This window comes from Polyodon spathula, chromosome 1 (genome assembly GCF_017654505.1).
Source record: "Polyodon spathula isolate WHYD16114869_AA chromosome 1, ASM1765450v1, whole genome shotgun sequence".
Lineage (NCBI taxonomy): Eukaryota > Metazoa > Chordata > Actinopteri > Acipenseriformes > Polyodontidae > Polyodon > Polyodon spathula.
Genome location: NC_054534.1, coordinates 34,638,422 through 34,662,861, shown reverse-complemented (window position 1 = coordinate 34,662,861; position 24,440 = coordinate 34,638,422). Strand labels below are relative to the sequence as shown.

Sequence of the window (24,440 nt, the reverse complement as noted above, 5' to 3'; positions counted from 1 at the left end):
TTCATGAACCCGGCAGCCGTGTTGATCAACTACTTGGCTGCCGTTATGGGACTGCCCCAGCAGGTTGCATTCCAAATGGGAGGAGCCACGCCTACCTGCATCCTCACTGGGCTGAAGGGAGACTACTTGCAGCTCCCATCTCCACCAGCAGAGGAAGAATGCCTGCTGGTTTTGTCTCCAGCGCCAGAGGGAGAGGAGCTGTTGCTGCCGTCTCCAGCACCAGAGGGAGAGGTCCCACCACTTTGTCCAGAGAGCCGCGCCAGTCCCCTGGAAGTGAGGGAGAGCAGCACCAGTCCCCTGCAAGGAGGGAGAGCCGCACCAGAACCCTGCAAGTGAGGGAGAGGGGACTACATGCCGCTCCCACCTCCGTCGCCAGGAGACTGCACGCTGCTCCCACCTCCGTCGCCAGGAGACCATATGCCTCCACCACCTCCACCGGCAGGAGCAGAGCAGCAGGAGCTGTCTCTGCCTCCGCCACCTCCACCACCAAAAGCAGAGCAGCAGGAGCTGCCTCTGCCTCCGCCACCTCCTCCAGCAGAAGAGGGCCAAAACCCACACCCCAGCTTGTCCTGACTCCCTTCACGTCTTCGCCCAAGGATGCCTGCCGCTCTGCATCGCCTGGGGTTGCCTGCCCCTCCGCATTGCCAGGGGCTGCCTCTGTCTCCACATTGCCTATGGAGCCACCGGTGGCAGGGAACGAGGGAGAAGCAGAGCTCCCGCTGCCGCCTCTATGGCCAGGGGCTCATTCCTTCCTCCCGAGGGCCTGCTGCTGCCTTCGCCTGGGGCTGCCGGCTCTGCTTCGCCTGGGGTCACCGGAACTGCTTCGACAGAGGTTGCCGTCAGCTCTGCATGGCCACAGGGGTCAGTGTGCTGCCGGAGGGAGCTGCCGCCGATTGCTATGAAGAAGGGGGGAGGTCAGGAGACCACACCTCAGCAGCCTTTCCTCTGTCAGGACTGCCCCGGCTGAATGAGTCACCCGGGAAGCTGTCAGCAGGTTTGCTGACAGCATTGCCCCTGGCAGTTTTTCCGCTGCCAGGGGTGCAACGGGACAGAGCAGCTTTTCCGCTGCAGGAGTGGATCACCGTGCTGTCAGCTGTGTCACTACCGGCAGGGGAGCTGACAGCATTTTCAGCCATGGGTCCGGTGAAGCCTCCCTTCCCGGACCAAGACTTTGACCTGGACTGCTGGGTTTTTAAGGGGGAAGTGGCTGTTGAGGCCAGGTGTGCTTTGCACAAGGAAGGGGGGGGGGGGGGTATATGTGGCAATTTATTTGTGTTGATGTTACGTGTAGTGTGTTAATGTTGGTGTGTAGTCATTGGTACACAGGATATAAATGGGTCTGTGTAACACAAGTGTTTAAAATGTATATTTGTATTTAGGCACAAGGACTGCACAGCACTTCACGTGCAGGTAAAATGTAATAATATGCGAGCACAGGGAATTGCACTTTTATTAATTCATGTGCAGTTGTACCGAGTCTCCAATTGAATGATTGATTAGTAATCGAGTCTCGGTACAGCGTCACTCGGGGTTGTGTGTTCGGTCAGTGGAGAACGGGATTGGAGACAGAGGTAATAAGAATAGTTAATAGTTAAAATACAAGCTCACCATGTTTTGTCTGTATAGTCCGTTTTGTTTGTATTTTTATTTGGCTACGAGTGCTGTGTCCTGTGTCTTGTTTGTCTTTCAACCTTTTATTTTCTGTCTATTTCGTTATTAAATACTGAGCGAGAACAATCGCTCAGCTGCACCAAACCTCACCTCTCTGTTTATTTTGTGTTGGTTCCTGTTTCCGGTCTGACGTCACCCACTGCAGCCGTCTTTGTGATATGCCCCCATTGCTGTGTTTTCTCCCTACATTTTCTGTAAGAGCACACACTATTTTTTTTCCTCCTGTGAGTTTTGCATGTAAGTTTGTACTATAAATGTTACATCCTTTCAAAATATGGTTGAAACATTTGTCCATCACTGACATCACTTTAAAAGCAGTTTTCCTAATTAGTTGCATAACCATTTTCAATGCCTCTTAACGCCTCAGAAAGTAAATCACTAAGTAACACTCTCTTCTATACTGCTCCACCAAAAAAAAAAAAAAGATCGCTGTACTGTACTGTGTCCCATTCGGGCATTCATTTCAGTAAAACTGCAAGTCAAATGTTCTAATTATTCTATAGGACACTGTGACAGGACTGAAAGGAGTCCCTGTTGCAATTTGCCCTCCCGACCACTGGCAGCACTGTGTAGGGCTGACCGTGATTGGGTGAGGAGGCTGAACTCTGACCAGACCGGAAGTTCCGGGTCAGGCGGCCATCTTGGTCCAAGGTGGAACCATGCGGCCGCCGAGTCCCTTCACTGCAATCAGCTGTGTTGAGCTCATCGATTGGCTGACGTGGGGCAGCAGGCTGATTGCAGGGGCGGGACTCTGCAGTATTTATGCAGCGTGGTTTTGCCATTCGGTCTCCCTGCCTTGAACTGAAATCATGGAAGAGACAAGCTGTGATTTGTTGTTTTGCTTTTACAAACCTGCTGTAATTCACAGAACCCAGAACCCAGAATCCAGAAGCTTTGGAAAACCCTGGTGGATTACAGCGGTGAAAAACCCAGGACTATTCTACGTTCCTCGGAAGGAAGCCAAGAGGTGGTGAGAGGAAACCCAGTGCAGCAGCACGGAGAAACCCTGTGCTTCCTTTGTTGTTGTTTTTGGGAACCGCAATGTTTTTGTTTACTCTTTATTTGAAACCTGAGTTTACCATTGCTGGTATTCCAGGTAGTTTTCTTGTTTGTTTTCTGCGATACTGGACTGTTTATTTTCATTGTGTGTTAAAATAAAATCCTGCCCAGATACCATTGTCGGTATAGGGCTGCAGGACTAAACGTCACTTCCGGCTCCTGTGTGATATAGTATATGGACAGATCTGTTGTGTAACAACAGTTTTTAGAAGTCTTCTGACTGCACCTCTAATTTTAGTAATACTGTTCATGACACCATGTCATCCTGGTTCTGCAACATAATGTGTTTAAAAACTGACCTAGATATATCAGAAGACAAAATGTACATGCATAATTAAAGATCAGAGTTTAGTTACACCCCTGCAGTTTCCTGTCGTGTTTAATATTTATAAATCATAAGAGTCATCTGATCACAGTGACTCCAATTAGTATTTAAAAACCAGAAAATGATTTACAAAAATAAAATATGATCTCCTTATAGGCTTCAGTTAAAATAACATGTCGCTGTAATTGTTACTGTGTATTTAATACTAAGGTAAATGACATTGTCATTTTCAACTCTTCATGCTTATGATTAGCATTTACATGTTTTGTTTTTTACACTGCATTTTTAATTTTTTTATTTACCATTCTTGTGCTGGGTATACTGCAGAGAACTAAGGAATTAAACTCTTTTTTTCAAACCATATTTCTCTAGAATTTACCGAACTGCTCCATTAATAATTATAAGACAAAGAAAATGAGGATGTGTTATGTGCTCTTTAAAATATCATCTTCAGAAGGCATGTCTATACAAGGTTAGCTGTCGCATAATCAGCTTTGTACGATAGCTGGGTATAAAAGCGTCATGGATGTTGCTTCGAGAAAGATCCTGTGAACTTGTTGTTTCTAATAGTGCTTGTGTTAATGCGGCTTGCCATATCCCACAGGTCTGACCATGACAGATAGTCGAAGCCATCTTCCACATTAATGCATGTAAGATATTGTATTTACAATCATGGTACATTTGGTGTAAATACATTAGGTGTGAAATTTCTGTTTTTCACAGAGGAAAATGCAATTTTCAGTGAAGGGCACTTCTTAATAACCTCCTGCTCTCTCTTCTAATGCATCTACAGTAATACAGATCCTAATCCATAATTTCCCACCAAACAAACATATTTAAATGGTTATGGACTGTTTTGAACTTCTTTCTGTTGATGTCCACTGTTACATATTCATCTTTGTTTTTTAAAGACGTCACGTGTTAAACGTGTATTTGCTGGTGTTTTTAAAGCAATTTCATCCTTTTAATGTGCCTTTTAAACTGCCTATGTCCCTAATCATTATGGAGTTCAAGTTTCCATATGTATTTTGGGAGGTGTACAACCTTTTCAGTTATGAACCAAGCCCTCCAAAGGACATCTGTGGTTTCAGTTTGTCTGTGAGACACTGCTGAAGCAGGCACAGGGAGGGATAGCAATTCCAAAATAGACCTAACATTATCAAAATGACTGTATGCAAGTTCAAAAATCTTGCTAAAGAATAAGTGCATTGCAGTTCTTCACATTTTATATTAAAATGTATGGCAACAGGGCAGACAGACTGACAAGCACCATTATATATACACAATATTATATATCTTGTGCTAAAGAATGTCCTTAGCAAGTTAAATCATAACTGGTAGTGGAGTCAAAACAACTATAAACACAAACCAGCTTACCAGCAAACAGCATCCTCCCTGTTAACATCTCTGCCAAGATACAACTAGTTGCCCACATGTCAATGGCTTTGGTGTAGTTGTTGGGTGAAAGGAGAAGTCGTGGAGATCGGTACCATTTAGTCACAAGACCTTCAGACAGATAGCCCTGGAAGACAAGAAGAAAACTGTATGTTACCTTCAGCTGGCATTATTTTATACCATCTGTGCATTTCCAAATGTACTAAAGCATTTCTTACAACTCATTATACCCAACAGCCTTTAATTAAAATGATTCAGGGGGAGGTTATATGGATTGGGGTGACTTCAGCTACCACTACTTTTGCCATAGGAAAACACATTTGCATCTCATTTATGGAAGACTGCAGTAGCGACTTTCAGCAACAAAATATAATAATAAAGCTATCCTTTCAATGTATTCACATGTATGCAAAAAGGAAAACAGCTCCCAAATTGATTTTGGAGGTAAGCAGGAAAAGCCATTTGATTATTTTTCAAGAGAGAACTGAACAACACTTCCCTGGGGGAAGAAATGTATGTGGTATGCAAACAGTTACATCCCCTCATGCACCAGATTTTCCAAACAGAATAAAAGGTTCAATTGCTAATACTACTGTACGTACTAAATAGGCTTTTGTATAGAGATACATGTTGATAAAAATATCATGCACAGGTATCGAAGTGTATTTTTGTTTTAGCTCATTTATAGAAATCATGTAAAGTTTAGACTTACAGATATTCCTCCCTGAGGTAAAACTGGAGAAGACGGTTTACAATCTTTAATATGTAGGCTAATGTATTCTTACTGTTATGAAAAGAAGCTTTAAAATGTAAACCTGAGCCATCTAAGTACAGCCTTGTTTGGTCAACCGGGGGCATGACACAAATTTTCAGCATTTGTAGAGTTGATTTAATGCCACTCATATTGCTTGATAACTTATGGATTTAACCATGTCAGATAACACTGACTAGCAAATTCTTCTATTGTTATTTGTTTTTGGTTAACACGAAAGCAAAAAATATCACTAGATGTAAACTTTGACATGCTTTAGCACTCAATCTTCCTTCTTTTGGGGCTCTTTCTGTGGAATTTTCTTTAGAAAAGCATTAGCTTTAGAGGGCATCTACCGTAGGATAATGACAGCTCTACTGGGAGCCTGAATGGATGATCAGTGAGGTTTTTAAAATAAATCTAAAACAAATATTGCTGATCTGCAGATGCATTTGGTAGACAGCTGATCATAAATATCACAGCCAGGGCTAAACCTGTCTCAGGCTTGTAATTAAAACATGGCAAAATTACAGCCTGTTCTAAATAATCAACAGTAAGCAGTCGACTGAATGTGACTGCTGAAGAAATGCGGAGCAATGTTGGAAGGGAGCTGTTTTTAATTGCTGCACGAAATATTGAGTTGAGTTTTATAACTCTTCTGAGAGCAGTCTTATTTTACTGCTTAATTACTGAACGAATGACATTAAGAAAGTCTGTCAGCTTTGCAATAGCTGACTTATGAACTGGAGCACATAGACTGTGTTTATTACAATGTACCACCAATCATGAAACCTAGCAGTCTGACCACGCAACATTAAAGTGAACGGAGCTAACAAAATAATGTCATACATTTTCTCAGCCGCACATCCATTCATTCTATAGATCTCGCATGTACAGTTTTGAAAGAAACACATGATTGAGCAAACATGTATTTTCATTTTAAAACATGATATCTGGTACTGCACTAAGTTAAAAATATATCTCAGCGTGTTCTGGGTCAAAGCATGTTATTGGCTGAAAGCATATCGCTGAATAAGGGAAGCAACGGACTGGTTAGTGACAGTAAAGAAGCCAGTGAAGGGGTGTGGAAAATTTCACCATCCAATTGAAATGGCTCTGCTCTTTCTTTCATTCCGCTTCCCTGCTCCAGACAAAATAAGTATTGTATTAAAATGATAAACTAGCCGTTTTTCCCCCACCGTGTTGTCGATTACAGATGAAAAGCTGTAATGTACATTCAGAAAGGACTACTATTTAATCGTCCTTATTTTTTATTAAAAAAAATTATAAATCACCAGGTATGATCAGCAAAGAAAAAAGCCAACATAAAGTGCTCAGACAAGTACTGAAAAAAATGTGTACATTGAGAATAAAGTAAAAGTTAGTTAATATCATCTTGCAATTAACAATTTTAACAGGTTCCTGCAATGTCATGTACAGTGTACTCACCTATTTCAAACTCTGCATATGATTCATATCAAATTAGCTTTATACTGGGCTTGTTTGTATCCGAATATCTCTAGGGATCTTAAGAGTGCAGGAATTATAAACCACGTTCACAGTGTTGTATTGGGGAATAACTGTAAAACTGTGTAAGAACAATATATGATATATATTAACCGCAGACAAATGGACACACAGTTGATGTTGCTTACATTTTTATCTGGCACAAATGCAGCTTTACAACTGGGAGAATATACATATTTCCATCCATAATAAATTATAAAGTGCAGCATTAATCTCACTGAATATAAAAGGAAAAAATAACTTTAAAAAAATTGCAATTCTCAGTCTGCAAACATAAACGTGCTTAATTTTCATTTGAAACCACAGGCATGATGGAAAATACTGTACAGTGACTACATCTGTATTTATCACCTTTTTTTCTAACTTTTGTGCAAACTCTATGGACAAACATGTATTTAAGAAAAATAAAACCGTGCTCAGTTCTTCAGTGTTGTGAAAGAGCGGGCTGGAAATGTCCGTTCCACGCTCCGCTCCCCCCGCTCCATATACAATTGGATCGCTCCGCTCATACTCTCGGGTCCTTTTCAGAGAATACTACAAACAACTGAAATACTGTCTGGCTCTTAGGCTGATAAGGTAGAAAATGCAATCTATTGAAATGGCAGGTCTGTGTATTGCCGCTGCGACACAAGCGAGGTGGGACACGCAGCACTGACAAACCAGCCGCGATTCTTCTGCTTTTTTATTATAAATAAAGTACCACTACACAGACCTGCCTAGCACAATGGGAGTGTGAATCTACTGAAAATGGAGGTATGCCCCAATGCCTTTTATGTCTGCAAGTCATGGAAGTGCCAAAGGCATATAACTTGAACCCACTGACTAGCAAGACAACAAATGAGAGAAAAAACAAAACATGAATTAATCCCCTACTCTTATGCACACTGAACAAAAAAAAATATATACACTATATAAATATATACACAGTGCTTGACAGTCCCTGTTGACGGTCTTAGTCTTGCTGCGAGTTTAAAAGGTTGATAAAGACGACCTTACAGCTCTTGGCTAAACTAAATTAGTTGATTAGATCATCTAAGAAAACACTTTGGAAAGAAAGCTCTGTGCTTCAACATATCTAATCCCCTACCACTCAATGGATGTGGGAAGGAGCCAAGAAGGGTTTTAAATTCTGAGCGAGACCAGGGACTGCAACTGCTGCTGCTTCCATTTCCTTTGTCGAGAGAGCTTTGGAACTGAGTGGCCTATACTACTGTCTCCATGGCGATAATTTTCTAAGCAACCAGGAAACCCAAAACCAAACTAAATACAACATAAGCTAATTAAATGCAAGAATAATAACTATACTATTTAAATGAGCTTCAATAAAAGAACTGTGGTTCAAATAACAGTTAATAAACCAAAAATAAAAATGCTGCAATATACATGAGAAAACCAGATGATCTGACCAAGATTTTGTGTCTTATAGGACGGAATGGCCTAGTGTGCGGTTAGCAACCAGCAAAGATACTTGGGGCTGCTCTCAACAAGAGATTCCAGACAGTTCATATACACCTTCCTTCTACTGCACACAGATTCTCAAATGTTTACTCCGAATTGCTAGTATTCAATTTTGTCCGATAGGAAAAAACACCAATTACAATTCTGATATGAAAAAGTACAGTACAAATTTCTAAATTAAATGTTATTTACTTCTGGTTCAGTAACTTTATTGGATGTGATTTGTTTTTGAAAATACTAAATTGATAACAATTTGGAGAAAAGATTAAGACTCAGTTTTGTATCCCTCCCTTTTATGTATGCAGCAGGTTCAATAAGTACACATTTTTGTTCATAACTGACATTTGCTAACAGTTGGCAGACATATCTCAAACACAATTACACGGAGGCCGAGGTCTTAATTGCCTCAGGAATTAACCTGTAAAAAGACCAAACACAAACCATACCACAGCAATATATATATATATATATATATATATATATATATATATATATATATATATATATATATATATATATATATATATATTATAGTACACACAGTATACAACCAGTGTTTGTCACATCTTATAAACTTAATTTTAAGAAGATAACGTCAAACAAAATCACGTGCAAAGGTTTATCGCTGTTTTACTATAAAATAATGTCTCATACATCTTCTTTGCTTTACAAAATTCCAATTAAACAGTGTTACAGTAAGTGAAATTTCTGATCGCCTACACAAAAAAGAGCTATTAAATTAGACCATGTGTTGGGTATTCTTCTTTTTTTTTGTGTGTTTTACTTAATGATCTATTGATAATACAACCCCCATTGTGCTCTTAGAGGACTGTAAGCGACCGCCCCAACCAGTACCCTTTAATTTCAAAGCCTGTGAAACAGCAGGCTTGCATGCGGCTCAGCCCTCCTGAATGTTTCATTACTTGCTGCTGTAGTGCAAACCTTGACTCGTGCGTCACCCTCCTGCCTAATTTCTTATTCTGAGTTTCTTCTCATCACCACATCATTTCACACATCAGTTCTGCTAGAGTTGCCTCTCAACATTCAAAAATGTAATCTGTTATTCTAGTATAAAATAGCAATATGCATAATATAATAAAAAAAAAATAGGAAAGCTATTTTTTGTAAGGTATTTTCATAAATACTCCAATAAAACATGATGCATCTAACATACAGTACATACCTGGTCTCCAAGATCTAACCTTCAAAAGCTTAACCCAGTGGTTTTCAACTGGGGGTCCTCATTTCTAAGGATCATAATTTTTTTTTAACTGTATTATATATTATCTTTAAACCGCTGACCATACATATTTCAGTTCTAAGGTTACAGTCTGACTAGTTTCAAAATGATCATTCACTTGTACGCATGCGTGATTTCAACTGAGCGTGCGCCAGTCTGATATTAGGCATGGGTGCGTTTTAGTAACAGCAATAGCAGCTGCTTGAATGTTTTCAGTGTTTGATAAGTACACCCAGATTATCCCCTGTATCGTTTCCAAAGTAAAACATGGATACATTTCTTACTTTAAAAGTTTTTGTCCCTTTAGATCATTGTTATGCTTATCATTGTTTGTTTTATCTTGAAGTTAATTTTTTTGATATTGCAAACAATAAATTGCACACGTAATCCTGCTGAGATGTGAAGTAAATGGGTGATAAACTAGTGCAGACTATTTTGGTTTATAATAATTTTGCCCAATAGAAGGCAAATACATGTGTTTCCAAAGAGATTCCCAAATACTATCTTGTTTATTATGTGCATCCAATTAAAAGTTTTAAGAATTACTGTTTGGTATTCTGTCCTAAACCAGCAGTTTGCCAGTCCCAGGATGTTGTGACATAAATTATATATTAAATAAACGGTGGGGAAAAGAATTTGTTAATCAGATTATTCTGCCTTTTATTGCAAATGTGGTACCATTCACTACTGCAAAAATTGTTAAGGGATACTTGAGCTGAAACCTCCAGACAGAAGGGTTACAGTTTTAAAAAAAGGTTGAAAACCACTGGTTTAATCAATCAGAAGTACTTAGTACAATGACTTGTTAAGAAAATGTAATAATCTGGGAAGAAGATTCTACTAAATCAGATAAAATATAACAAATCAGAGACCTGCATTCACACACATGCAGGTCACCATGATATTCTAGATTCTGATCAAGATCATGTGCCATGACTTCACCACAACACATTTAATTTCAATTCAATTAATGTTTCTACAGGTAAAACAAAAGTACAGTACTGGTCAACAATTAAAGTAAGAGTGAAAATCGATATTCCCCTAAAAGCACACTCATGTTTCCTGTTTTCCACCACTTGATTTAGCAGCATTTAGGCCTAAATGCCTTTCACAAAAACAAACAAACAAAAAAAAAAAAACCTCTCAGCCAAATCATATTGTCAAAGTAACAGCAGATTAGCGTCAACAAAATCCTAGTAAATCATCTGTTATATCATCCCTTCCACTATAATATATACACAGTTTAGCTCAATGGGTCTGATGAAATTGTTGCCGTTATTTATACTTTGCTTTCTCAGTTAGGAATTAGGAAAGCCAGTCCCAATGAATATTCATGTTGAAAAGAAATATGTTTATAGTGCTAATATTTAGAATGCGGTTTCAAACACCCTCATGGTTCCCTCATCATGGATCCATTTTTTTAGCTCAAGGAAAGATTTCTTTTTTAATATATTTTTTTAAATAGAATTACACTAAATATGTAATTGTAATCTAAAATGTATTCTGAAGTAGGATAAAATGAATAAACAGCTGGTGGGGTATTTTTTTTAAACCTGAGGTAACTTCAAAACCAAATATGTTACCTAATTTGTCCTAGGGCTAGAACGACTTGCAAGAGTCAAATAGTTGGGGTAAAAATAGACTTATTAATAAATCATGTACTTGATAATGTCTGGTGCCTAATTTATATATGTACAGTTTTGTACACTGCTTTAAAACTGCTTTGAGATATATATAGAGATATGTATATATATGTGTGTGTGTGTGTGTGTGTATATATGCTCTAAAACAGAGTTACTGTAAAAAATCAATTATTGTACCTATAAAAAAAAGGTAAAATGACAAAACTATTTGAATCGTGTGTTGTATCGTTTCTTATTGGTTAAAACCAAAAATCAGAAGCCCTGCATATAGACTAGTATATCATAACAAATGCCTATGCATAACAACATCAAAACAAACTACTGATTTCACGAGCCTATTTTATTTCCTATTTCCCAGTGTTAATCGTTCTTGTTGATTTTAGGTGTTCAATATTCACATTTGACACCACAGGGTGTTGCTTCATATCTAAACCAACGTATGTTTCACAGTGTAAAATACAGTACACTAATCCAGAGTAATAATATCAACATCCAGGATTTTAGTCTGTAATTTCTGTAATGGAGCCGCTTCTGCCCACGCTGGAGAAGTTCAAGGTAGGCTAATATATTGTAATGGGCACCGTTGGACTGACTTGCCGTTGCCACCTGTTGGCGGATTGTGTGCCGTGCCTGGAGCAGGCCTCCACAAATATGTTAATGAGCAGTAGAGGATGCTGGGAGAGGGAAATAGGGTAAGGCAAATAATGTTGTTATTGTTGTTATAAATGTTGTGATTATTGTAAGTGCCCCTATTAGTTATTTTGCCATAACTGTGGAAACCTTCCTGTGTTGTTTTATGTAATATGTGAATGTCACTTTGGGGTGAGGTGGTGCTCTGGGTTGGGGGAAGGACTGTATGTGTGTATATTTTAGTGTGTGGATGGTGCTGACTTGCTCTTGGCTGCCTAAATAAACCACATTGTACCTGTGTCTCCATTTGAGGGGATGAGATAACTCTTTCCTCTTCATTTCTCTGCAGTGAAGATACGGTGACTGGCCAGGAAGAAAATGTCGTAGTAAACAATCAAAGGGTCGTGTGAGATGATCTCATACGGACAAGGGTAAGATGTCTGCATTTCACAATGGAATATCCATCACCAGCTCCAGCAATGATAAGCCAGCTGGAGACTAGACTGTATGCACGCTGGGAAGTCACTCATTATGCATTACCTTAAGGCTGAAACAAAAACAATGGGTTCAGCTGGATGAGCATTTACAATGTGCACAAGGCAGGCTCGTATATGAAGCAGACAGCAGCCTTTTTTTATTGCTCTGGCTGTTGCTGCCAGAGGAAGGAAATGGGACATTTACAGCATCTAAAAACTAGGTGGTTCTGTTATCAAGACATATCAAAAAGGATATTCTTCTGTTGCAAAGGCACTTAGTAGGAGTTAAAAGACCTTAGACAAGCATCCAAACCATACCATGAGAAGCCAGCATAAAACATACCGGTCCACACAGGGTGAACTATTAATATGTAATATAATAATAGTAACATGTTCATATACGTTCACTTTAAAGTCTGTTTCAAATCTCTTTTCAAAATGTCTGCTCTAGTGCACTGATAGTGTAAGGATTATTGCCCACATTGTCAAACAATTAGCACAGCAATAACGATCCATGATGTGGTACGGAACAGAAAAGCCAAAGCACTTCTTATGCTTATTTATTTGTTCTGTGTTTTTCATTTTTATGTTCTTGTGGCCAAAGGTTGTTAATTCCAAACTTGTTTTAGCTGGTTGTCTTGTTTAACTTTTCACAAAGTCTATGTACAAATTAAGTCTCTGTAATAGCCTCCAGCTTTTATGAAGTGCCGGTGACACTGTATGGGTAATATGGCACAGGCCTACAGTAACAGCTTCGTACATTTTACTGCTGCTCTTAAAATTATAGGATTCCAACAAACCACTAATATAAACCCCATGCTTCATAACAGAGGTGGGGTTTCCGTGCAGTCCACAAACTCCAAGTTCTCTCTCCATTGTCGTGACAATGTCACATAGCATGTGCGACTTTTACCTCATTAGTTTGAAACACAGACACCCTCCTTTTTGCCATCAACAAAATCATGTAAATGAGGCCACACTCTGAAAGTTGTGCCGACTACTGGCACGGGTGCTGAGTGAAAAATCATGTCCTTAGGTTTTCATTAACAATTTTTTTTTTTTAAGTACATGTTAATGTTACAAAACAGGAGTTAATTAAGGACTAGTTATCAGAAATACAACTCAAAGGGTCATCATAACATCTAAATTGGAAATGCTATGGAAATGCTATGTTCCATTATTATTAACATTACTATAATTATTATTGATGTTTCTAATAACAGATGGGTTTACGCAATCAACAGACAGCACTGGGATTATCCAGAGAGACAACTAAACTCTGAATTCTAGCTGTACAATACAACTTAACCATGTATGAGAGCTAAAACAATCAATAATACTGTGCTACAGTCCCCACGGGAGTATGTTCCGCTTTCAAACACATTTAAACACTTTCAAACACGTCTTAATTCGCTTTACAAGAACAACCTGGAAAAGCTGCTACCTAAATGGCTTTATTTTAGATTAATTTTAAATAATGAATCAACTAACCCCATAAATAACTTTACACTATATTTCAATTTCGAAAAAACTGAACACCGTACATCGTCGTCCCCCTCCAGCTCGTGTTAACCAGAGGCAAATTTCTCCATTCACCATCTCGACAGCAAACGATGTACAGTGTAAGCTGTATTGAAAGAAATGTCTCGAAACCCCTCGGTTTTGGGATTTGGGATTTTTTTTTTTTGTTAAATGCCCAGGCGACCAAAAAAAAAATTTTGAATGCAAACTGTGCAAGCGACTGTTGATGTATCATGGAGGCACATCCAATCGGAGCCCTTTTTCGTTCTGGTGTGACCGCTCCATAAACGATTTATGGTTATCGTTATCATTCCAGGTGTGCCCGGGGCTTTAGAGTGGATGGAATAAAGTAAGTCCCAGTACCCAGTACAGTCCCAGTGCTGAAGTACCGGCAGAACTTCACCCCTGGTGAATTTTGCAGAGTGTACATTTTACACTTAGGTGGTGTAAACAGATTAAATATGTTAATATCAACATCTTTGTCTAAGAAAATAGTATTACAAAAACATTATTCAAGAAAAGGTGATTCAAAGTATAACAGAGCTTGAAGATGCATTTGGCACATAGTGAAGTAGTGGCAAGCAGGTTTCAAGGTGGGAGAAGATACTGTCCCCTACAGGTAAAACTACCTTTAAGAAATAGAAGAAAAATTGACAGCAACCTAAAGTATAGTGTGCATAAGATTAAACCATGGAGAAATGTAAGAAAACAGCCACCAAGGAATTGTATTTTAGTGCAAAACAGAAAATGATCGTGGGTGACTGCAGCTTTACAAGGTCTAGTTCCTCGGATTGCTGTCGGACTTCATGGGCCATGTCAATCAATATCTAATGTTTCCACTTGTACAACAATGCATACAGTTATTTATGTTTTTACATTATCATGGAAGCCAAACACCCATAGTGGTCCGTTCAAAGACATGTTTCAGAGACATGTTTGAAATATCTGTGATACAGAGCTACTGTATGTTGGGCTGTAAAGAACCGAAATTAAAACTCTAAGCGTGGAAGTGTGTTATTCAAGATCACCAATGAAAATCTATGGCAAAAATGGAAAAGAGTAAAAACGCAAAACAGTGAAAACTTTGCCAGGGTGTAAACATGAAAACAACAGAAACAATTAAAGAGCCAAATCAACATGGCACAATTATAACGCTGTGTTTTTGCTCATGAAACCTAGTCTCTAGTATTGGGGCAAGTATTGGGGCAGCTCCTACTGTGGAGATCATAACATGGTTTAAATCGTTTATGAAATGCATATTGATGTGCCACAAATCCTTTCCTGATGTGTTAGAATAATGAATAAATTAATTACAAATTCAGAAGCGTCAGCTACTTACTTTATGTGAGTAGTGGGGGTCCACAATCCTGGCCAGGCCAAAGTCTCCAATCTTAAGCACCAGGTCCTCTGTGTTGATGAAGATGTTGGCTGGCTTGAGGTCCCTGTGCAGTACATTGGCGGAGTGGATGAACTTGAGTCCCCGGAGTAGCTGGTACATGAAGAGCTTGGCATGCTCTTCAGACAGGGGCCCTTGCTCCAGCAGATGGGACAGGTCTGTCTCCATGTGCTCCTGGACGATATAGACGGTGGTCAGCTCACAGAAATCCTGGGAGAGGGCATGCCCCTGGGGGCCCAGCACTTCAAACACCTTCACCACGTTGTCGTGCTCCAAACGCCGGATGATCTTAATCTCTCGCAGAGTGTGCTTTACACTCAGGGTGTCTGTGATGACAATCTTCTTTACTGCCACCTTGCGACGGCTCTGGTTGTCCACGGCGGACAGGACCAGCCCGTTGGCGCCATATCCCAGGGGCTTCAAATCAACAAAACGATCGCCCAGATCAAAGCCATGGATGCTTGTCATGTAGTCAGGCTTTGCTGCCATTTTCAGAAGATCAAGAGCATACTGTTTTTGCCCTTATTTTATTTTATTAATTAAATTAATAATTACAACTCAATAAATAGATACATAAATAAATTAATTAATAAATACATAGAAGATTGCTAAAAGGTTATGTCTTGAAAATGAAAAAATGTTAAGCAGAAATGTCACCTTAAATTAAAAGATTATTTTATAATGTGAATAAGTAATGCTTGAACTATTAGACGAACACTGTTGAATGCTCATTCTCATTCAATTATATCATATTCCAGTGTTTGCAGTTCTGGCCATATCTCCCTAAAGTTATATTCTTCTCAAATTTCCAGGAGCTCATGCTGTGTTTCAAAGGCATAGAGCTTTGGATCCTAAGGGATTGCAGAGCTCTCATCTGCCCGATTGCTAAAAGAAATCTGAGGTTCTGACAGAGTTTCACAGTGTTTCCACACACACGTCTCCTGCTGTACCCTGCCAACAACTCTGATCTTTACAGCTCATTGAGATTTTTATTGGTGTTTGTTCTGCCAGCTTTGTTCCAACACATTGCCCCTCTTCCACCTCTGCTCACCTCCTGGAAAAGAAAGCAATAACAAACAAAAAATTAACCAACTTCATGAGAATAGTAAATGTGTAATCCTTGTACATAGCCACAAGACAAGGAAAGCAGAGCTGTTGCTTAAATAGGAACACCAGGTTCTCCAGAGCTGACATTATAAGTGCGGTCAGGTTCATGTTAAACATGGATATAAGCACCAAACAAGACATACCTTGTTAAATGGATAATTTCAAAATGAGTTATGTTTAAAGGCTGTACTTATATATATATATATATATTTATTTATCTGACACTTAAAAAAATTAAAGCATGTTAATTATAATATAAAGCATGTTACAAAACGCTAGACATATTTACTCAAAAGGCAGGATATTTGCAAATTATGTAATTTTTGGACGCAAAGAAATGTGTCACAAATTGCCACAAAAAAAAATTGTTCCATGGGAGTAAAAGGCACTTACTTACACCTTACAACAAAATTATTCAAAACGAGAGTGATTATACCATGGTAAGTAACTAACTACCATAAGGATATTGATATGAATTAAATAACAGTAAGTCGGGCCCAGATTTCCAGATACCTCCCATCTGGTGTTATAAAATTAAAAATAATTATGATCATCAAGTTCAAAAGCAGTATTTAAAATAGATTGAGATAGCGACCAAGCCAACACTGTGATTCCCATCTGTGCTGTTATTTGATTTAAGCATCTCTGCCTCAACACATCAAAACTCAAGAAGTCTTCTTTTGGGCAACAGTACAAAGAACTGATCAATTTATGTTTTTCTGGCAATATCAAAAAAAAATAAAAAAATAGAGTTCTGGCCAAAAGTAGTTTCTAAAAATAAACACAAAATGTATACAAAATGAAGCCATTTAGATAGTAGCTTTTCCAGGTTGTTCTTGTAAAGTGAATTAAGACAGCAATAGCTGATTATGCAACAGTATGTATTTTAACAGGCTATAACTCCAATAGTCACATGTCTGAAGTAACGTTCTTTACATTACACTCCACAGTGCAAATGAGTAGAACGTGCAAAGACGTTTTCTACCATTCATGTCAGTTTAATTCTTCCTAGTGTATTTTTATATCAATAATCTGCTTGACAGAATATTCCGGAAGCTTCTCAACCCGACCACATTTATAAAGACGTTTCTCAAAGCATCAAGGGCACATTAGGCATTCATTGGTATCCAGAGGTTAATTTATTACCAGCAGAGGGCATTCAAAAATCGAATATAAAGCTCTTTTAGAGAATGCTGGAGCACATCAGGAAAAAATATCTATGGGTTCATAATGAAATTCAAGCAGTGCGTCAATGTCAGCTTTCTCAAATCCTTATTTCGGAAAAACACAAATTTATAAAAGAACCGAAATGAAAACTCTAAGTGTGGTATTGTAATGAACAAGATCATCAGTGAAAATGTATGGCAAAAATGGAAAAATGTTTGTTCACAAAAACAAAACTGAAGCACACTGGGGAGTTGCATCAACCTTGTTCTGTCAGCAATATTGATCTACTTGAATCTCTACAGTCTAGCTTCCGGCCGCATCACAGTACTCAAACTGCTCTGCTCCGGACTGTGAAAGATCTCCTGCTTAATGCTGATACTGGTGCTCTCTCTGTGCTTGTCCTCCTTGACCTAACAGCCACTTTTGACACCATAGATCATGACATTCTTCTTGACCGCCTTCATAAATATGCTGGGATCTCTGGAACCTGTCTCTCCTGGATGTCCTCTTACCTATCCAGATGCATGCAGTCTGTTTTCTATGCTGGATGCAGTGGTGTTGCAAACCCAGTCACTTGTGGTGTCCCTCAAGGATCTGTTCTTGGGCCCCTTCACTTCAATATCTACATGTTTCCCTTGGGTCACCTCATCCGCCAACACAGCCTCATGTTTCACTGCTATGCTGACGACACCCGGCTCTACTTAAAACTCGACCCTGGAAGCCCCTCTGCCATAGTCCGGGTCTTGGCTTGCATTCAAGACATCGAGGCCTGGATGTCTGCCAATTTTCTTAAGCTGAACTCCTTCTAGTGGGATCTAAAACTCAACTTAATATTCTCACTATAGCTGCCCTGAACCTCAGAAACTGTCTGCTGCTGCCTTCCCCCACAGTATGAAGCCTTGGTGTACTTCTTGACAGCAACCTCTCCTTTGATCCCCACATCACCTCCGTGTTCAAAACTTTCTCCTACCACCTTCGAAACATCTCCAAAGTCTATCCCTACCTTTCCCTCCCAGATGCGGAGATACTCTGTCATGTATTTGTCTCCTTCACGCTACCTAAAACCTCTCTAAATCTGACCTCCACTTTCCTTCTGCTTGTATGCACTGTATTCCCCTGACATAAGCACCACATTACTGGATCCTCACTACTGCACTATTACACTATTAATATGTAAATGTGGATATAACTTGTTGTAATCATAACTTGTTACGTCCTATTTCATATTGTATTTTAGTTGTAGTATTTGCACTTATTGAAAATATACTGTATTTAAATATTAATTTTGCATTGTAACCCTGTAACACCTGTAAGTCGCCTTGGATAAAGACATCTTCCAAATAAATAATAATAATAATAATAATAATCAACATACTTCACAGTGTATTTTTCATCTACCACTAGGGTGCAACGGAGTTGAACTCTTGTCTTATTCTAGCTGAATGCATGGCCAGTGTATCAGCAGTAGGTTTCTTTCCAAAGGAAGGTGTGTAGTTTGGGGGATGTTACAGGCCTTATCTTGTTTAATAGACAGCACATGAGAGAATTAGAGCAGCTACTGTCCGATGCTTATACCCCAGTTCCTAGAGATATACAAGTTTCACAAGTCTGTCAGCGATCACTGACTGACCCTACTTGGTTATTGCCTGTTTAAAACTTCGATAAGAGATCTTTTTTTAATGGCTGGTGACTATTTTTTAGGTTAAAAGCTTTCTAATGTAAAGCCCTTGGGTCCAAGCAAATTCTTGGTAACAGCCTATATGAAAATGTATGCAGTGTTGGGAATAAAAGTATGAAACAACACTAGGGCTAAATTATCCTATCCTATCAAAGAGGCTGCGTGGTCTAGTGGTTAAAGAAACTGGCCTTATAGCCAGGAGATCCCTGGTTCAAATCATAGCTTAACCACTGACTCACTGTGTGACCCTGAGCAAGCCACTTAACCTCTTTGTGCTCCATCTTTTAGGTGAGATGTTGTTGTAAGTGACTCTGCAGCTGATGCATAGTTCACACACCCTAGTCTTGTATCTTGTAAAATGCTTTGTGATGGTGGTCCACTATGAAAGGTGCTATATAAAAATGAGTGTCCTTTAAGTTGTTTTTTTAATTTTATTTTTTTATTGACGTACTTTGTTTCGATAGTAATGCCTAAACAGTGGTGCATCTAAATAATGCTGCTCTCCAAGGTTATATTAATCTAGCTGGGGGTTTCCACCAGGGTTGAATTTTTGATTCACTTTACTACATTACAAACACATTCAAAATGCAAATGGACCCATAACAGAACACATTCTGCTCATTATGTTCACTGCTTTTGTAATTGTGTTTCTTTAAATGTATATTTTCTGAAGATAAGTTTAATCTTGGTCTTGATTACCAGCATTTACTTTATGTTTTTTTTACAAAATGTTCAAGTGATCCACATAAGCTACCCTTCAGTTTAACCATTGATGTAAATCATACACATAGAATGATTTAGCAACTTCTTCAGTGAGGTGTTACATGTCAGTCGATTATAAGTTATTTTGTCAGTTTTACAAGTTGAACTAACAACAGTTATCTCATTGATGTATGGTAAGCAGTTATTTCTATACCATAGACACGAAGTTGCGAGTTGTGCTGTGCAGTGACAGTGAGTACCTACGCTTCGCTACGCTTTGAAAATTACGGTCGCAGTTCCATTCCCCGTCCCTGTCAAGGTTTTTTCCAGGACATGCAGGCTACGTCAACTGAATATTCCGGAACAACTGAGTATCACTCACGCGTATTGCACACTAACTAAAGATGAACCTTACTGGAACTAATAACCCCAACTATCTCCCCAAAAGACATGCATGTTTTATAAATAATACCAGTCAAATAGTAATAACAAAAGTCAAACTGTGTAAATAGCCTAATAAAAATACTTTTTCTCAGTAAAAAAAAAAGTTTAATTCATTCATTCATCATTCATTCATAAAAAAATTATATATATATATATATATATATATATATATATATATATATATATATATATATATATATATATATATATATAAACACAATTTGTTAATTTACATCTGTAATAAGTTTTAGTAAGGGTGCCCTTAATCCTTTGTTGAACTGTACAGAAAATAAACAAAATGTACGCTGTTTATTCATTCGGAATCTCAAAGACAAACTTAGGGAGCACGATTACAAAAACAAATAAGGTAAGTTTGGTACGAGTAAATCTGAAAATGGTGATGCTCGCACGCATTGTAGCCTGTTCCTCTATGTACAACCACCATCACACATATACATACAGGGACTACTTACCATATTCACTTTTATCAGTTGGCTGAAAAATACACACAAAATCTAGTATTTACATTTTTGAAGGCAGTTTAAAAAAAAAAAAAGAAGTAACTGATACTTTGTTTAATTCGAGTTACGTCTGGTGAACCTGTTTTTATCCGTCCTTGCGATCTGTTAGTCCTTTTTTTTGAGGAATGATCTGGGTTATCATAAAGCAGCCGGTATCATAGATAGCGAATGCCTGCTCCTACTGTATCTGTCGGTTCTCCTTGTTCGGTTTCTCCTTTCTGTTTGGAACTCCTACACCGTGGCGCAGCCCCCACAGCAATGACGTCATCGTAAAGCCCGTCAATCAGTCTACAGCCACCTGCCAAGCGCAGCAGCATCGGTGAATGGATCTTTTTGGACGGTGCAAGCTACGTTGAATACAATTCATTATTGTTTTTACATGTTCTTGTCTCCACGCATACTAAGTGGACCAAGAATAGATGTATTTGCTCTTTAAATCCATTTCCACCTTGTCAGTATAGTAGCGGTCAGCAGAATTTTTTTTTTTTTTTTTTTTTTCTGCAAGCGTTATTCTGTGGCATAATGTGGTGATGTACATACCAAAGGGAATGCAAATCTGCAGTGTCCCTCGAGATTCCCGACAATATAAATCTGGCGCCTCGCACACTGCAAACCAGCTTTTCTCTAGCGACAGAGGCCGAAATACAGTATTGCTATAATTAAATGTAAGTTCATACCCACCACAGGCTTTGCTAGCAGCACTGTACTGGACCTCTGCTGTTGAGAAATGCTGGTTTGCAGCGTTTCAGGCGCCAGATTTATGTTGTCTGGAATCTCAAAGGACACAGTAGATTTGCTTTCCCTTTTGGCATTATCAGCATTGTATATCTGGACTGTTGGAGGTATCAAACGCATGCTTAAATAATGAATAGAATAGTGTAGCAACTGAACTCAAAACCAAACCATGTAAAATGACAAACATCAAAACAGTTTTAAGCATTTCCTATGTTTCCATGGCACTCTAATTGAGGTTTTCCATATTGATCACTTTTTTTTTCATGTCCTCCAAATTAGGCTCCTCAAGAGCCCCTCTTCAAATCTGCGTCTGATATTGGTACAGAGCTGGAGCTAGGTAAGAAGGGGTTCCAGAGAGAAATTAATTATATTTCACATGCTCCTCCAAACCACGGGAGACTGGATTTCTTAAAATGTAATTAAAGCAAACCACTGTGCTTTTATAATGAGAACAGGCCAGAGGTCAGAAAATGCATACAAAAGGGCCAGTACTCAGTGGCTTTTTATGAAAGCACCACTGCTGGACTGCAGGGAGAGTCTCGAACAATAGCTGGCACTGCAGTGGCTTTTGCAGTTATCTGATTAGGGAGGAAAAACAGTTCACCTCATCGTCCTTCAGTGGCTACTACTGGTCAAGTACACATGGATCTAGGCAGGGTCACATGGTAGCTAAGTAAAATCTGTTGCGTAGGTACAGCGAGTGAAAAGAGCCATTTGGCTTGACAGCGTGAATGGAGGTTGGCAAAATTATATTGTTGCAAATTAACAGACACATTGGATACCCCCTACGTAAAAAGGGTTTATATACAATCTAATGCCAGGCTAATTAAATATCTTGAAATTTAAGTAAAAAATAAACAAATAAAAAAGAGTATCACTGTAGCAGTTTGTTATAAAAAAGCTACTGGTATAAATGTCAGTGAACATTACCTATTTAGAGAAGAGCATGTTATGTGCTTGCAACATAGGTAACAATAAATGTTATGAAAATCTGGAACAAAAAGTACAGTATTGACTGTTGAATGAAAAAGTCAGTATAAAGCCGATTACCTTTTAGATTTATATGTATACATTGAAGTTAATATTTGATGCACAGTGGAAGGGATTGACTGATACTGAACAAGCAATAAAGAAAGACGTGTTATATATTGATTATTGTTGGATTTGATTTTCTATGTATTATTTATATACTATATGTATGTATCATACAACTTCCAAAGTAATTTGACTACCTTATTATGCAGTCATAATGCATTCTTATTATTTATAATTTTTGATACACAACAAAATTGGCTTATTTTTGAACAAGCATTAATTTAGCAAATTGTGACTGTATTCACAGTACAGTATGTTTTTTTTAAATTTTATTTATTTTTATAGGGGACAGCTATATGAATAAGTAATAAGACATTATGATTCAGAGCCAGACTCCATATTCCATTCTGAATCCCAGGATAAAGTATTCCTTACAGTGTGTTCCCCTACCCTACCTAGCTGTAGACTGATACATATATTCACAATGTCAAGCATATAAATGGACTAGGTATAAACACTAGTCTGGAATACAAATTGGTACCATTTTGGTACCACCAGAATAATGTCAAAAGCAAAGACCAATGAACACTTTTTACACGTTTAAAGTGATCTACCTTGATGGCCATCATAACTAGCGGTTCATGTAAGTAGCATTTGTAAATATGATTTTCAATGGTAAAAAATATATTGTAAAATATGTAGGCTAGTGTTTGAATTTAATAATCTTTTTGAAGGAAGTCCCAGACATTCTCTATGGTCTGCAGTGTGTCTTAGGATGATTTCCTGCCAGCACACGGTGGCTAAGGCTGGAGATACACGTGCAATCTCTTAAGCTATTTATTCTATGTAAATGAATTAAAAATAAGAATTGTCCTTTTTGCAATAATTGAATTGACAGCACATTTTTTGATTGGCAATTACAGCTCTGATTGGATGCTGGATCATGTATAAGGGTATTGGGATCAGAAAACAAATAGCCTTTCCACACTACCCAAATAATACCTGATCAAGATGCACTGTAACCATGCTACTGTGATTCACTTCATTCACTATCACGTTTTCAACATGTGATGATGGCACGTTCTGTAGGTGATGCAAGAGATCTATGGAAAAAATATGTCATTTGTAAGGCAGAGACATTTGTTACAGCTAGAAGAAGAAATAAATACAACACAGTGGAATTTTTTTCTCTAAAAAATGTGAAATGTTTTTTGTTGATGTTTGTATCATGACTCTAAGTTACAAAAAAAAGCAATATATATATATATATATATATCTATATATATATATATATTAAATAGATTAATATATAGATGGCAGGGAGGGGGTTAAAATCCTTCCCTGCCAAAACATGTGACAATGCAACTTGATGTAATTGTTTTATTGTTTAGTAATCCCCTGCACCTGGTGTTAATTGTAAATTATAGCCAGGTGCAGGGTATTTAAGAGGCAGCTAAACTGCTCAGGGCTGCTGAGTAGAGGGAGGCAGAAGGTGTGGTCTGCTTCTGAGCAGTCAATGCAAAGTGCTGTTTGAAACCTGTGGGGTTTTTTGTGTTTGGTGTCAGGTAAACGGCTTAGCCGTCCTGCAAGTTAGTTAGGGACCTGTTGGTGTATAGTCAGAGCTCCAAAATGGAGTTAGATTTTGTTTGTGTTTGATTATTTGTTTTGTGTTTACTAAAAGTGCGTGCAAGCGCCATAAAAATCAATTTCTGGGTTTCCTGCGTCTGTTGTTAAAGGGGCAACGAACCGTGAGAGTGCAAGGATCTTTCACAATATATATATACACAATATATACACACACACACACACACACACACACACCGAGCATAAAATAAAATAATCACTATTAACATTTATTTTAGAAAAAAATTGACGAAATGTTTTTGGTTTCTTTTTAATCACTCGATCATTCATCTTTGCCCATGACATGCTTGAGTGACTGTGACTGAAGCATATGCA

The 24,440-nt window shown here is 38.4% G+C and overlaps 1 protein-coding gene across 1 annotated transcript in view; it reads right to left on the bottom strand.

Annotated features, from left to right (window-relative positions):
- Positions 1-21,103, bottom strand: part of LOC121317804 (mitogen-activated protein kinase 4-like) — a 36,217-nt gene extending 15,114 nt beyond the window's left edge. The window contains exons 1-3 of the mRNA XM_041253912.1: positions 20,664-21,103; positions 15,036-16,146; positions 4,433-4,577 (exon numbers count right to left, since the gene is read on the bottom strand). Of these exons, the coding sequence (XP_041109846.1) occupies positions 4,433-4,577; positions 15,036-15,581 (691 nt within the window). The 5' untranslated portion in view covers positions 15,582-16,146; positions 20,664-21,103. The remainder of the gene's footprint in view (positions 1-4,432; positions 4,578-15,035; positions 16,147-20,663) is intronic.
- Positions 21,104-24,440: the final 3,337 nt, after the last annotated feature.